The sequence below is a fragment of the Amblyomma maculatum genome, chromosome 6 (genome assembly GCF_055883805.1).
Source record: "Amblyomma maculatum isolate TAMU_Amacu chromosome 6, ASM5588380v1, whole genome shotgun sequence".
Classification (NCBI taxonomy): domain Eukaryota; kingdom Metazoa; phylum Arthropoda; class Arachnida; order Ixodida; family Ixodidae; genus Amblyomma; species Amblyomma maculatum.
The window spans coordinates 34,353,386-34,369,435 of NC_139349.1; the positions used below are offsets into that span (position 1 = coordinate 34,353,386).

Below are 16,050 nucleotides of genomic sequence, written 5' to 3' on the forward strand. Positions count from 1 at the left end.
CGTATTGGGCTAGGTTTTCTATTACTACTATATTCGCGTTCGGTTTAGGCTTCGTGCTTTATTCGAATCGAAAAACGTAATATTCGCTGAATGCTAACTAAAATATGCGCTTACTTCAAGAACACTTGAGGACGACAAGAAACACGGAAGGAATCCTGCAGCTAAAACGTGTGGAAATAGTTATTATCCGGCGTTCATACTCACAGCGTTGTCAATGGCTACAGCCAAGTCTCGTCGCCGCCAGTCGGAGCACCTGTCTTGGGTACCGTACTGGAGCTGCTTGAACGTGAAGGCGTAGCGGTATTGCTTTTCTGCGTGTGAAAATTGTTTTATATACAACAGAAAGCATTTAACATGGTTTATGCAGACTAAGAATTTTACGTTTCCGCATGCCTTGGCAGCTTGCCCGAGTTCCATCCGGGATCCTAACGTTAAGTGTGCCCCTTGTGCTGCCGCCGGTCGCCCATCAAATCATCATGCGGGACACGTGTCATGTTCTATTTTCAATGAACTCTCGGACAAGATCCGCGCGCGAACTAAGTATGGGCCGTGCACGGAACACACGCACAGCGAAAATGGCACACAATAAGAAGACGCGTCGGTCTGCAGCCTCGGGCATCACAGCTTGGCAATGGAACTGCCGTAGCTTCAGACGGAAAAGGGCATCCCTACAACTCTACATTCAGAACCATGCAACTACTCCGGATGTCATAGCCATTCAGGAAACAGGCGGCTCGCCCACTTTAACCGGATACAATACCACCTCCCTATCTGCACGCACTGCGATCCTCGTCAAAAACACTCTCACGGCCATAGACCATACACTCAGCAATCAAGTAATTGAGCATACGCTCACTGAAATACTGCCGCCTACACCAGATGCCCCCAGCCTTTTCATAACGAACGTTTACGACCCACCCCGAGCCAAAGGACACGGCTTCCTCACATTTCTATCCGACATCAAACGCATATCTGGTTCACATACACTGATAGTAGGTGATTTCAACGCTGGACACACAGCCTGGGGATACCTTAAAAACACTCCCAAGGACACACGTCTGTACAACGCATTTATGCAACACTCTCTCACCCTCATCACGGACCCCAACGCCCCTACCCGAATCGGCACTAGCACCGCCAGAGACACCACCCCAGACATTACACTGACCAACATTCGCTCTCCTATTTTCTACAACGTACTATCAGACACACTGGGCAGCGACCATTATATTATCCAAACTCAAGTGCAATATGACGCAAAACAGTTCACATCCGAGAGCCAGCGTCTCACTAATTGGAAAGAATTTCGTGAGCAATTAGCGGTAGTCACTTCCGAGGACAGCAATCTCCCACTGGACGCCTGGGTAGATAAGCTTCAGTCTGCACTCAAACGCACCACTAAAAACATCGAAATCACTCCGCAAGCACCTCAAATCGACCCTCATCTTCTGCATCTCTGGGAGGCAAGGCGAAGCCTCGTTAGAAGATGGAAAAGACAACGACACAACAGAAAACTCCGCCTCCGAATCGCACATATTACCACTGAGGCCATAGAGTATGCATCCAATCTGGCAAACTCGAACTGGCGAAACCTCTGCAATAGCCTTCAGGGTACTTTTGGGACGCAAAAAGCTTGGAATATTCTCCGAACCCTGCTCGACCCCACAGCCACCAAACAACAGACAGCCATCAACACGCACCGACTCATTCACACTACAGCACAACAAGGCACAGACATCCTTCAATACCTCACACAGCGATACATTTCGCCCCCACTCCCACCTTATTCCACGCCCCCATCCCCTCCCCTACCTAACCCAAGGCTAGATCAGGACATAACCACCGCGGAGGTACGGTCCGCCCTCGCCTACATCACTCGTAGCACCGCACCCGGGCCCGACCAAATTACATACAAACTCCTTCGAAACCTTGATGATACATCTCTTTCTCAACTCACAGCTTACTACAACCAACATTGGAGGGAGGGTAGTTTACCAGCCTCTTGGAAACATGCTGCAATCAACTTCATTCCTAAGCCCGGAAAACCCCTTTCCTTAGACAACCTACGCCCCATTTCTCTCACAAGTTGTCTTGGCAAACTCTATGAACGCGTAATCCTTAGACGGCTTCAACCTGAACTCGAATCTACCAGTTTTTTTGCTCACTCTTAATTCGGCTTCCGCCCACATCTCTGCACCCACGACATTCTACTGCACCTGAAAGAGACCATCCTAAACAATACCCTCCATAAACATGCCACACGGGCCATACTTGGACTTGATATACAAAAGGCATTTGATAACGTGAGCCATGACCACATTCTGTCTACCCTTGCCACAACTAACTGCGGGCTACGCATCTGGCGCTACGTTGAGGCATTCCTAACCAAACGCACGGCTCATATCACGCTCGGGTCCTACACCTCCCCGACCATATATTTACCCAACCGAAGCACACCGCAGGGCTCAGTCCTCTCACCCATCCTCTTTAACATCGCCCTAACTCCCTTAGCCCGGATACTCGAAACTATACCTGACCTTCAGCACGCGATATACGCAGACGACATCACACTATGGGTTGCCCTGGCCAAGTTGAACAAACTGCAATTCGCTACAGATGCCATCCACACATATACACAGGCTATAGGTCTTGCGTGTGCACCGCAGAAATCTGAGCTCCCAGCCATCAAGCCTTCCCCACGTGCCCCAACCATCACCGTACTCCTTGACAACGCTCCGATGCCCAAAGTACCCCGGCTCCGACTGCTCGGTCTCCACATTCAACAGGACACTAGAACCGCCTACACCATACACCTCCTGCAGCGCCAAATCAACCAGATAACACATCTCATTCGTCGCATTTCAAGCCGCAATCATGGCCTCAAGGAAAAAGACACTTTAAGACTCGTAGATGCCCTTATCGTTAGTCGATTAGCTTACCACCTCCCCTACCATCACATCACCAAAACCCAACTCAATAAGCTTAACGTCGTACACCGCTCAGCCGTTAAAGCTGCCCTCCAGTTACCTCGTCATACCAGTACGATTCGGCTCCTTCAATTAGGCATTCATAACAATGTTGAGGAGATCATAGAGGCGCACCTCTCCAGCCAGCAACGTCGACTCCGCACAACGTCTACAGGCACTCATCTCTTGCGCTCAATGGGCTACACTACCCCTGATTCCTCACCTCATACTCATATACCCATCCCTCCGCATCTGCGGAGCCTCCTCGAGCTCAAACCCCTCCCACAAAATATGGATCCCGAACACCACAAAGGTCGTCGCGCAGCCCGTGCCTCATATTTTTCCAAACAGTACTCCACACGCCAAGACATCATCTACACGGATGCTTCACACAATCCGGACATTCCTCACATCTGCACTGCTGTATTCACGGACATTCGCCGCTCAACATTCAATGCCGCCTCCACCCACTGCACTAGCATCGCCGAGGCCGAATGCTTAGCCATTACACTCGCAAATGCACACATCAGTCAGTTGCAGACTCAGTACACCACAATATGCACAGACTCCCAAACAGCATACAGATATCTACTGCGAGGAACCCTCCCACACTCATCTGCTAAACTATTATCTACTCTACCTACCCCTCCCGATACCATCACCATCACATGGGTTCCTGGGCATGAGGACATCCTCGGAAATGAGCGCGCTCATGCGTTTGCCCGAGAACTAAGCTTCCGGGCGCCGGTGGATGTCCTCCCCAAACCTTCATTATACACCACCATCGAACCTCTTGACTACACTACAATTGTTCAGCACTATCGTCGCTGCCGTGCCACGTTCCCGCCACCACATCCCACGCTTTCTCACATCGACAGCACGTACTGGCGACAACTCCAAACACATTCGTTTCCATCTCCTCAATTTGCCCACATATTTCACCCCACGGACTTCCCACCGTACTGCACCCCATGCAACGCCACCCCACCCACCCTATACCATTACTTATGGGAATGCCCACATCCAATCCGCGTTCCTCCCGCCAAACACCCCACCCCCTCCTCCTGGGAGGCTGCCCTTCTAGCCACGCAACCTGCAGGTCAGTTACGGCTGGTCGAGCGGGCTAAGCTAGAAAGAACAGCCAGAGGGCTCCTGGACTAAGAGGTCCTCCTGGGAGTGTTTACATTTTTTTTAATAAAGTTTTTTTCCTCCTTCTCCTCCTCCTTCTTTGTTTCCGCCTAGCATGGGAAATTAACACACAAGGACAGGCATACCTGCTTGCACGCTTATAATAGCTTAATCCACCCCACCCCTCCTCCTCTTATTTTCAGTATATTCATTACGCCGACGAGGAGGAGGAGGAAAAAACTTTATTTAAATAAGAAAAATGTAAACATTCCCGGTAGGACCTCTTAGTCCAGGAGCCCTCTGGCTGTTCCTTCTAGTTTAACCCGCTCGACCAGCCGCAACTGATCTGCAGGTTGCGTGTTTGACGGGAGGAGCGCGGATATGGGACGTGGGCATTTTAATAAGTGATGGTAGAGGATGGGTGGGGTGGCGTTGCAAGGGGTGCAGTATGGTGGGAAGTCCGTGGGGTGAAAGACGTCGGTAAATTGAGGAGATGGGGACGAATGTGTCCGGAGTTGTCGCAAGTACGTGCTGTCGATGTGAGGAAGCTTGTGATATGGTGGCGGGTACGTGGCACGGCATCAAAGATAGTAGTGAACAATTGTAGTGTAGTCAAGAGGTTCGATGGGGGTATATAGTGAAGGTTTGGGGAGGCCATCCATCGGCGCCCGAAAGCTCGGGGCTTGCACCTTGACTCCCTGCACCCGATATTCTCTTCTTCTTTGTCTTCGTATCGCTCGGAATGAAAACCTCTTGTTTAGAAAGCTTGGATTAAAATTTTCAGCGCCTGTTTTATGCAAGCGCACTGCAATAACTGCCATGGTAGTGTTAAAAAGCTAGTCGCATGCAGCCGAGTTGATAAAGACATTTCAGAGGAGAACGGTACAAGCTTTGTTCGGTATCTTAGCCTAAAGTAACCAAACCTCTGAATAAGACGAAACGCCATAAACAAGCCCGCATACTCTGTGTTCGGGAGTAGCCTAGCTGGCCGAATCTCCGGCATTTTTTTGTAGTCTACGTAGACAATATTTATTTTGAACTGTCTAGTTGGCCTTTAAATTCCCGGTACCAGGAATGGCGCATAAATAAGAACATTGCCATAAAAACTAACAAAATGACTACATCAACGCGGGTTTTATAATGACGTCGGTGATAAGGAGATGCCAGGCTCGGCCAATCGGCGCTGCAAATGTTCCGCTGTGTCTATGGAAGCTGCTGCCATCAGCCGCTTCAGTCTTGACAATCATTTGCTCTCAGACAGGGAAAGCCTGGACTACCGTCTGGTGATAAAAGAGAGGTTATCGGAGAAAATTAGGCCTCGGCTATGGATCTGTGCTCTGATGCGCTCCTTGGTTGCCGGGGGAGGCCACAACACGTCACTCTGTAGCCAGGTAGTATCCGTGCGGCATAAGAGTTTATAGCCTAGATAAACACAGCGTGTTCACACCAATGTCTGTCCTCCGGGATCGGCTGGCTTGATCCCTGTGGCTGGAATATTCGAAAGCAAATGGATGGAACCGACGTGTGGATGTAGATTGTGTCAAGTACTGTATACTGTAATAGAAAAGACATCTGGGCGAGTTGGCATGGTGACATGATAGAAAAACAGCGCAACAGACGTGGACGGAGGTGAAGAACTGACAGGACGGGCGCTGAACTCACAACTGAAGTTAATTGAAAAAAACAAAAAAAAAACACCTCTTTTTACTTAAAAAGTATGTTTGTTGAATTTGGCAGTGCCGTGTATGCCCAGAAATCAGGCATCTGTATTGGTTCAAAGATCGCTCCTGTTCTAAGTGACATTTTCCTAAGCAGAGTAGACGAATTGATTGCCAAAAACCTGCACGGGCTGGGAATAAGAATCTTTCGGTATGTTGATGATTTCCTGGTCTTTTACAAAGGTTGCAATAGTAGCTCAACACCAATGAATATTCTTAAAGTTTTTCAAGAGCAAGGGCTGGGACTGAGATTTACTTTTGAACGACTGTCACAAGAGAACGAACTGCGTTTTCTAGAACTCACTTTGAAGTTTTGTGCCCATCATGTTTGTTGGCGGTATTCGCCTAGGAGTGCAAAGCCTCTGCTAGATTATGGATCGCAACATTCTAAGCTAGTAAAAGATGGCATCGCTCTCTCCAGCCTGGGGGCTGTCTTGTCAAAGTCATGCTTTCACAATATGCGAATTAGCTTTAATGAACAACTGTCTAGGCTAGCGAAACAGGATTTCCTGATCACGTCATATTAAGAGTTTGTGATAAATTAATCGCAAAAGTAAAACAGTCGTGCGCAGGTTCACGGGAGCAGGAAGGGGCTGGACAGAGGGATACAAAAAGATTTCTGGCCCTGCCATACGTGCATGGTCTATCACACAATTTGAAAAATGTAGCAAGAAGGTTTAATGTTAGTGTGATTTTCTCGGCACCAAATAAACTGTCAAAAATATGTAGCATAGTTAAGAACAAAGCAGCGAAAAAAGTCCGGGAAAGAAACACGTGTCGGGTGAAGCATGACTTTTCCTATGTTCCCTGTAAAGTAGGAGTGATATATAAGATTCGGTTATCTTGTGATAAAGTGTATGTGGGTCAAACAGGCAGGTGTATCAATGTCCGGTTACGAGAGCACGAGAGATCATTAGAGGATCTAATCTGGTTGCACACTGTAAGGGATGTGACGGCTGCCATCCTTCCCTGACAAAGACAGTTATTTCAGATTCCCATCCGGCACGTATTAACCGGGAAATCATTGAGGCCAGGCATATCATTCGATTGGGTGCAAAATGGGTTAGTGAACCGTCAATCGCTTTAACAGATAATGAGGTTGAGTTTCTTGAACGTGGTGTGTGTGTGGGGTCATCATGAATTTCTTGTTTAATGTGCGGTTTGGTGCTGCTTGGCTGGGTTATATATCTGTGTTTTTTTTTTTTTCAATAAACTTCAGTTGTGAGTTCAGAGCTCGTCCTGTCTGTTCTTCACCTCCGTCCACGTCTGTTGCGCTGTTTTTATATCATACTGTATACCTTTATGGCCGCGGTAGTTGTAGAACAATCTCCGCGCGATAGTCGTGAGAAATAGTGAAATTAAAGAAATACCTCCTCACTCATCCTGTCTTTGAGGGACCCGTACGTGATCATAAGCTTCTGTAGATTCCAGCACATTCTAGTGTACCAGGGGAGGGGAGAACCGCTTCACTAGGGCTGCATTGATCGCCCTATCTATCTGAAATTATGTCTTATTTCGAATGTTCGAACATTGTTATTGGAGAGCACGTCGCGCCACGACTGTTGGTTCTAATCTTCCACACCGCGTGTAACAGGTCCCTGCTTTAGAAAAAGTAGCGGTAAAAAGCATAGAGCTCAAGTGTTATGTAGTGCGCCAGCTCGTGGAGATACGCTTGGATTTCAGTCTTTGTTGCAGGCGTGTAGCCGTGCCTCTCTTAAAAACACATCTCAGTGTTGTTTTACCGGCTACCGTTTATAAAATTATTTCTTCTGTTGCTTCGAGTTTGTAATCATTCTTCTCTCCGTGTCAACTAAACGTCGCTCGCTACGCCGACCGTTCCTCGTGAACATTGGAGGTGCGCAGGAAAAGATGAAAACGAAGACAACGACCCCGATTTTACAGTACCCTTTGCCGTATATTATTTATAGTGCTATAGCAGCTTCAGAACTGGCAAAAAAATTTTGTACACAATGGAGCGATATGCAACAGTTACTCGCCATTTTTCCTCATGTAAAGTGCTGGAGATTATTGCCATAGGCTGCCTTGTGATATGGAAACCCTATGAGCAAATTTTCTCTCAACTTTGTGAAAGACACGCGAGCAAAGCTAGTCGCTGCGATAACTGATGATGACGTACATCGGGCTCCATTTACTCGTTTGTCGCCGGATTATGCTAATGTTAAACAGTCACCAGGCTTATTTAATATCTAGTATGCGGGTGTGTTTTTTGTGCTTTGGTTCTGTGCGGCCATATACTAGAAGATCAGAGGGGCGTGTATCGCCAATTTGTTCCTTTTACGTAGCTTTGATAGCTGACCCACGCCATTTGCCACGCCATTTTGATCAATTTGAGTTTGGTGAGAACTATCTAGCACACCCTTGTATTGCGAAATAGGCACGCGACCCTTAAGTAGTGAAGGCTCGTTCATGAAAGAGGAACAAATTTGGAGGCAGTGGATTCGCGATGCAAGCGTCATCCGATTGCGCAATAGCATTATACTCTTAAGTATGAAGCCTGAGCATCCTAGATCTTTTTGTCTAATAAGTTCACTTATGACTTTTTTTAGGAGAGTGTCTGACCCCACTTTGTGCACTGGCGTGGCGCATTTTTAGCTGCTCCGGTAGCTCTGGATTCCTGATAGAAACGCGTTAGTTGCGGTCGTTTAAACTTCGACGTGTCAGCGGGGGAACATATATGGCGGCCACTCCATGCAAATTCGAAGACACTTAGGCAAACATTTTATGGCAAAACATTTAGTTGACCGAGGAAGATTGCGGGAGTGCTGATCTCCCGCTTCAGCCTGCATTTCCCAGACCTTCTGTGGCATTGGCTAAAAGAGATGCTGGTTGGTTGGTTTGTAGGGTTTAACGTCCCAAAGCAACTCAGGCTATGAGAAACGCCGTAGCGGAGGACTCCGGAAATTTCGACCACCTGGGGTTCTTTAACGTGCACTGACATCGCAAAGACTATGAGATGCGCAAAGATGCGCAAAGACTATTTCCTCGCTAGCGCTACAGCCATCCATTGCTGACGTTAACTCAGTTCAGTTCAGTTCAGTCGTTCAGTCGTGTCCGACTCTTCGTGACCCTATTGACCATGTCACGCCATGCTTTCCGGTCTCTCACTATTTTCCTAGCATCACATAACTTCATCTGCAGTGCCTCGAGGATGCCATCTAACCATCGCGTTCGCTGCCTACCCCTTCTCCGGCGACCCTCAACCGTTCTCAACATCAAATCTTTCTCCAGCGACTCCTCTCTTATCATCAGATGACCAAAGTAGCTGAGCTTTAACTTTAGAATTTGACCCTCCAATGAGCAGTCAGGGTTTATGGTCGACAATATTGACTGATTTGATTTTCTGGCAGTCCAAGGAACTCTCAAGAGTCTTCGCCAGCACCACAATTCAAATGCGTCAATTCTTCGGCGGTCAGCCTTTTTCACAGTCCAACTCTCGCGTCCATACAGCACAACTGGAAAGACCATAACACGAGTTATACGGATCTTGGTTGGCAGACTAATGTCTCTGCTCTTTACTAGGCGGTCAAGGCTAACCATTGCTCTCTTTCCCAGAAGCAGGCTTCTCCTAATTTCATGGCTGCAGTCTCCTTCCGAGGTAATCTTGGAGCCCAAGAAGAGAAAATCTGTCACAGCTTCCACTTCTTGTCCCTTGATGCTCCAGGACTTGATAGGGCAAGACGCCATGATCTTTGTCTTTTTAATGTTCAGTTTAAGCCCAAACTTCTCACTCTCTTCTTGTACGCGCATCAGAAGTCTCTTGAGTTCCGCTTCACTTTCTGCCATTAAAGTTGTATCATCCGCATATCTAAGGTTGTTGATACGTTTTCCAGCAATCTTCACTCCAGCTGAAGACTCGTCCAGACTGGCCTTCCTCATGATGCACTCTGCATATAGGTTAAATAGGCAGGGCGACAGTATGCAGCCTTGCCTCCCTCCTTTCTCAATCGGAAACCAATCAGTAAGACCATGTCCAGTTCTGACTGTGGCCTCTTGCCCTTCATACAGGTTCCTGAGGAGACAGATGAGGTGAATTGGAACTTCCATCTCTTGGAGAGGTTGCCACAATCTGCTGTGATCTACGCAGTCAAACGCTTTCGCATAATCAATAAAGTAGAAGTAGATGGGTTTCTGGAACTCTCTTGCTTTCTCCATGATCCAGCGAAGGTTGGCAATTTGGTCTCTAGTTCCTCTGCCCTTGCGAAACCCAGCTTGCACGTCCGGAAGCTCCCGATCCACATACTGCTGCAGCCTTCCTTGGAGGATTTTCCACATCACCTTGCTAGCATGCAAAATAAGCGCGATCATGCGGTAGTTGGAACATTCTTTGGCACTGCCTTTCTTTGGAATGGGGATGTAAACTGACCTCCTCCAATCCTGTGGCCACTGCAGGGTTGTCCAAATCTTCTGACGTAATGTATGCAGAATGTTAACAGCGTCATGGTTGAGGTTTTGAAGCAACTCAGCTGGAATGCCATCAATTCCGCTAGCTTTGTTCTTAGCAAGGCTGGCTAAGGCCCATTCAACGTCACTCCGTTAACTACCGCTCCCCAAATATACGTTTTATGTCATATTGCAGTTAGATAAAATAAGTCTTTATTTAGGTATAGGTAAAACGTACTGAAAACCAGGTCACGCGGCACACAACACGACTCAGCTGATTAGTGTTCCCCTATGCGAGCTTTTTAAACAGCAGTAAATTTTAGGTAACACACACGGTGAGTAGTTGGTGTGGTGGTCTCACAACGGTGAGCCTCTGTCTGCTATACGAGCAAGCTTTGAAAGCATTGGACATAGTCCCTCTGTTTGTGTTCCGCTGGAATCGTGTGTAACTTTTACCTTCCTGCGGGCCCGCCAATGGGCAGCAAGGATTTAATATTTACCTCACTGACTACAGCAAAATTTCTCACTGAGTATTTGTTTTTCTTTCTACCAAATAAATTTGAAAGGTTAGAACTGGAAAAAAAATACAAATGTCAGGTGTGCTTACATACCGAGTACGCAGACTTTCTTCGCATTATCCCAGGTCAGAGGCTCTTCGCAAGCGCAGCTTTGCGCATTGTCAGCTATCTTGCACGTGCTCATCATGCTTGTGCACTCCTTTATTTTCTCCGCCGTGCAGTTGGCTGAGGAATACAGGGAAGAGGACAGAGCAAAACTGAACAAGGATCTTAGTTGTGTCGAAAGAAAATTAAACTGCATTTTAAAAATCGAAACTTTTGTTTGAAAAAATGCCGATATGAGAAACAGAAAGAAATAATTTTTCGCCATATTTTCGAATATTGTCTGGAATGTAGCGTGCGCAGATAAATATAAAAAAAGCTGCTGCTTGTATCCCAACTATAGGCTATATATTCAGTAGGAGCTGATAACCCGTATAGACTGAAACCAAACTTCATTATTATATATATATATATATATATATATATATATATATATATATATATATAGCATTTCATTACCGGGTGAATATTATCACGGGGTAAGGCCTCGAAAGAATACACTGAGGACCAGAGAGTGGCAGCGGGCTTGAAACGCTGGGGGATCAGTGTCAGGTGCCCAGCCGAACTTTCTCGCTTCAAGGGTGACACGCTCGCGACCAGCGCATAGCAGAGACAAAGGAATACACCTTGCTAACATCAGAAACAAAACACAAAGCTATATATATATATTTAGGCATAAGCACTGTTTCATACACTTATGCCCGCATTTCTAGTTGAAATTTTGCATCTTCAAGACCCTTAATGTTTTTTTTTTTTTTTTTTTGCTGTAGCACAGAGAAACGAAGCTTAAGCTCGGGAATCAATTCGTGTCATACTTCACACTCCTAGCGGTTAATACAGTGAAGCCTTCATACAAGACGTGATTGATGCTGCATTAGTAGATAGAGAACTACATTTATTAAGGTATTTCTAGAGTCCTAGGCTTGGGTAACGTTCCTGCGCGTGACGCTAGTTCTTTTGTCTTGCGCCAGCGCAAGGCGAAGTTTACTGAGATTTTTCAACTTGAATGGCAATTTTATTTACAATATTTGATAAGTAAATACCTGCCTTCTAGCATTGAATAGTCATGAGGTTTCCAGGCAATTTCATTGGACTTCTAGCGCCGTTCAAGAGTTGCAGCTGCCTCAGCCAGAACGTATCTGATCGATATACATCCCTTGCTGGCCGGCGAAGTTACCCTTAATTTAAAATTACAGGTTCAGTAAAACACCTGCGCAGTGTTATTGTCTCCTATATTATGGCAGAGGGTATTACATTCAACCGTGTGCCGAGTTATGTGGCAAAAATTGCTATGAAAAGCTCAATAATGAAGTCCCTTGATTGCGGACATCAAGAGTTAGTATGATTTCCCGACGCTAAAAAAATTCTGTTATATTCTCAGTACTAGAAATATAATACATTTTTTGAATGATTTATTGCCTGATTACAGGCATCTTCGCGTGCGTTATTCGGTTTATTGCCTACTTTCTATTTTGACCATACCTACGTCAAATGAGAATAAGAACGTATTTAGGCACACAATGCCTAAAGATGGGAACACTGAAAGCACTCAGTTGGGATGTTGCGTCACGTGCAGAGTCATGTAAACAAGAACATATGCATGAATGAATAAAGCCTTTATTTTATTGAAGGGATGGCTCTCGGCCACTGTCTGGGTAATTAGTGAATTACGAGGGATGGATAACGAAAAATTTACGCGTGAACACAAAGACAAGAGATGAAAACAAAGATGAGTGCTATTGTCTTTGTTTTCCTCTCTTGTCTTTGTGTCCACGCGCAAACTTGTCAGTATGCATGTCAACCAACTAGCCCAACTTTCCGCTCTCATACGATGGATAGGACTGTAGATTCTCGCTTCTTCACAGTTCTTCAGTTCTTCAATCTGTTTCTCGTTGCTTGCCATGCTGCAGATCTGTGCGTTGTATGTCGATCTCTCTCCCACTACTCGAAGCAGATCCCTTTCACTGCCATAGGTGACAATGACATGCTCTATTGCGGTGCTTTATGGTATCTGGTTTGCTAGGGTGGGCATGTCGGCGTGTCGAATGTGCGTAATTTTGCTTCTTACTCGTAAAAAGACGCGCATTGCATATAAGATGTTTTAGATCTGCTGTACACTGTTCATGACAGTGGGTGCATGTGCTGTGTTTGAGGGCTTCGTGTCTGTCGAGAAACCACTTGTCAAGTGGTGTGTAGGCTAGGTTTGTTATTGCTTTGTGGAAAATATATCTTGTGGTCGAACTAGCCTTTTCGCATTGTCAAACACCGGCGTTGGTGTTCCTTCATATAACCTAAGCCTGCTGTCGTGTTTTGTTTTAGAGCGTACATAGTGCATCATAACTCATCTCTTGTTTATGGCTCCGTTGGCTGCCTTCTGGCAACTGGATGGTATGAAGGCTTGCTTAATACTTTAATGCGAAAGCCGTTTTTCTCAACGTCATCGGCTTTCAAAATTTTCTTAAAGGCTCTTAAGCAGACAATGTCCAAAGATAAATCTGGGCTGAAATGTACGTGATCGTGGAATTTACCACATTACTTATGATGACGGCTTAAACTGGTGTTATTTGCCGGCTATTTTATAACCCATTCTAATGCATTGTCTGACTCTTACGTTAAAGCTTCAAGTGCCTGAGTATTGAATTTACTGCTTTTATGCAATCGGGTCGCAACAATAACGTATCTAATCAGCGCTGCAGAGACGTTTCTCTGAAGAAATAAAATGACTGCTAGCAGCAGCGCTGGAGCACTTTCGTTCCACTGCCCTATAAGGGAGATTAGGTTAGCGATGTGAATGAACTTAATGAAGCATGAAGATTAGAATTCAATTGTTGCCTTATTTCTGATCAGATGTCTGGTACGTGCATCCTGCTATTCCACCCTAAAAGCATGTAACACTGAACGAAGCAAAACTACACTTACCGGTACAAGCGCCGTCAACATAAATCTTGTCGCCAGAGCACCTGCATTCGGCTTTCCGCTCTTCAAATACACATTGCTTTCCCATTTTGCTGCAGAGCGTTTCCTCGTCACTATTGCAGTACCTTCTTTCTACAAAATGAGACAAAGAGGAATATTGAAAACGGTGTATGCGACTATGTCAGAGGAACAAGTTACGCTAAGCTATATGCGCACATTGTGGTGCATCGTCTATTAAACAGCGCACAAGTTAACAGGTTTTTCCATATTCTCTGGTTTTACCCTTACTAACGCGATATCGTTAAAAGCCGCGCAAAATATCGGGCGTTGCTGGTGTTTTGAGTGCTATGAGCTAAACAATATTTGTCATGGATCTCCTAAGTGGTAGTCGCCAGGTGACATAGTCTAGCAGTGACTGGTTGGTGGGTTGAATACCACCTTTGATACGAGAGAGTGAGATGAGAATTGAACCCCCCGTTACCTTCGGTAGTCCGTCAGACAAACTGTATACCTTTAGGCCGTGCTGGGATGTTCGTATATCCTGGGTGAAATGGGGCTTTATGCCTGTATCGGGATACTTTTTTTAGCCTGTACGACTGTATGTTAACGATAATGTGTGAGATAATATAAGAACACATTAAGAAATTGGTGATTAAGTGGTTAGAAAAGTGCATGCAAGCAGAGGAAGAGCCACGACAGACGGGAGTCATTAACGCTGTCACGCCATAACCTAAACCCTTAAATAAGGGCGGATCATACATGTTCTCCCACGCCCCCCCCCCCCCCCCCCCTTCCACCAGCAAGTTCCACTGTGATGTTTTTAATTTAGCGACTTTCATGACTATTTTATGGGCGCACCAACCGCAAACGCATGCCCCCCCCCCAATCTCTTCGTACTCTACGGGAAATACGTCTAATAATGGTATGGTCAGTAGTTAAAAAGTGCTGTGATCGTCTCTTCATCGCACAGCACTTCTTAAGGACCATGCACAAAATATTTCCTCAGAAAGCTTTACTACAGGCCAGTAGTTCTGACTGCTGATACGTGCCATTTTGCCAAAGGCCTTTAGTTGATACATCCTGATACCTGTTCTGACGCACCGCTTATTCTGTTTCTGCAGGGGGCCACACGCTAGCATTGCAAATACATTTTTGAACGCCTTTTTGTGGACACAGCATCAAACGCAGCAGCTTGATAAAATATTACGATCTAGCGAATAGTCAAACCTTCTGCATATTGAATCGAAGATGCCCTTATTTGATTTGCTGATTAAATTAAATATCATGCGTGCAAAATTATTCGAAACGAATGAAACACATTGACAAGCTTCCGAATAGTTCTCATATATAGTAGGCACGAAGTTCGAATGCAACATTTGATGTTTTCTTAAACTGTTCCCTCTGCAAAGCCCCCTCTGGTTCCTGTCTGCTTGCTGTCGAAATTAATTAGCACGCGCAGTGCCGCTACGTTGTCTACTACTGTAGTGGCCTTCATAGTGCCTATACATACGGCTTCCATACACGGCAAAATCTAGCCAGGGTCTGTATTCCGAGCTTGCATTATTTTCAGAAGCGCCGTTATCTTTCTGGCCTACATTCATCTGATTGATGGAAAACCGGGACCAGATGTCACTACTGCTTCCGGTTCTGACGTTTTCACAAATCAAATTACTCGATGTCATGGACATAAGCACACTTCTGAAAACGAAGCAAACTCGAAATGCGCCTCACATCTAATCAGCATACTGTTTCTAATTCATTCCTGTCTGATATCTGAACCCTCGACCCGCAATCCTCGTTTATGTCTCCAATTCAGATTTACAGCTAGTTCAATCTCTGCCCTCTTAAGTTGAAAAAGGCAATTTTCTAATGTATCGACATGCCAGTCATATAATTATATGATCACGTTGCGCGTAGCTCTAGTCAAAGGAGTGTATAGCGCCGTTCGACTGCTGCAGCTTACATCTATGTGTCAAAGCGCTTCGCTCTTTCGCATGAAGGAACACGCGCTCTTGCGGTGAATATACATACGGTCGTAGAAATAACCGATTCGTGTTCTGTTTGCTTCTTTCAGTGCTCGATTATACTTTTATCTATATCATTCGTATTCAATTAGGTTTAAAAATATTTTTGTAGACCTCTACAAGTTGTGTTTCGCCATTCTTGGAGCTCTGAGTAAGAACGCAAAGTGACATTTTTTTTTGCAGGTGTATACGGATAGCCGCATTGACGATTAATTCTTCATCAGACTGTTATATTGCAAACGAAGCAATGCTAGTATCCGCTGGAACAAGAAGAGCT

At 45.7% G+C, this 16,050-nt stretch overlaps 1 protein-coding gene across 1 annotated transcript in view; it reads right to left on the reverse strand.

Moving 5' to 3' along the window:
* LOC146185474 (glycoprotein antigen BM86-like) overlaps positions 1–16,050 on the reverse strand; it is a 49,635-nt gene that overhangs the window by 19,068 nt on the left and 14,517 nt on the right. The window contains exons 8-10 of the mRNA XM_084606435.1: positions 13,753–13,881; positions 10,825–10,956; positions 205–311 (exon numbers count right to left, since the gene is read on the reverse strand). Coding sequence (XP_084462561.1) covers positions 205–311; positions 10,825–10,956; positions 13,753–13,881 — 368 coding nt within the window. The remainder of the gene's footprint in view (positions 1–204; positions 312–10,824; positions 10,957–13,752; positions 13,882–16,050) is intronic.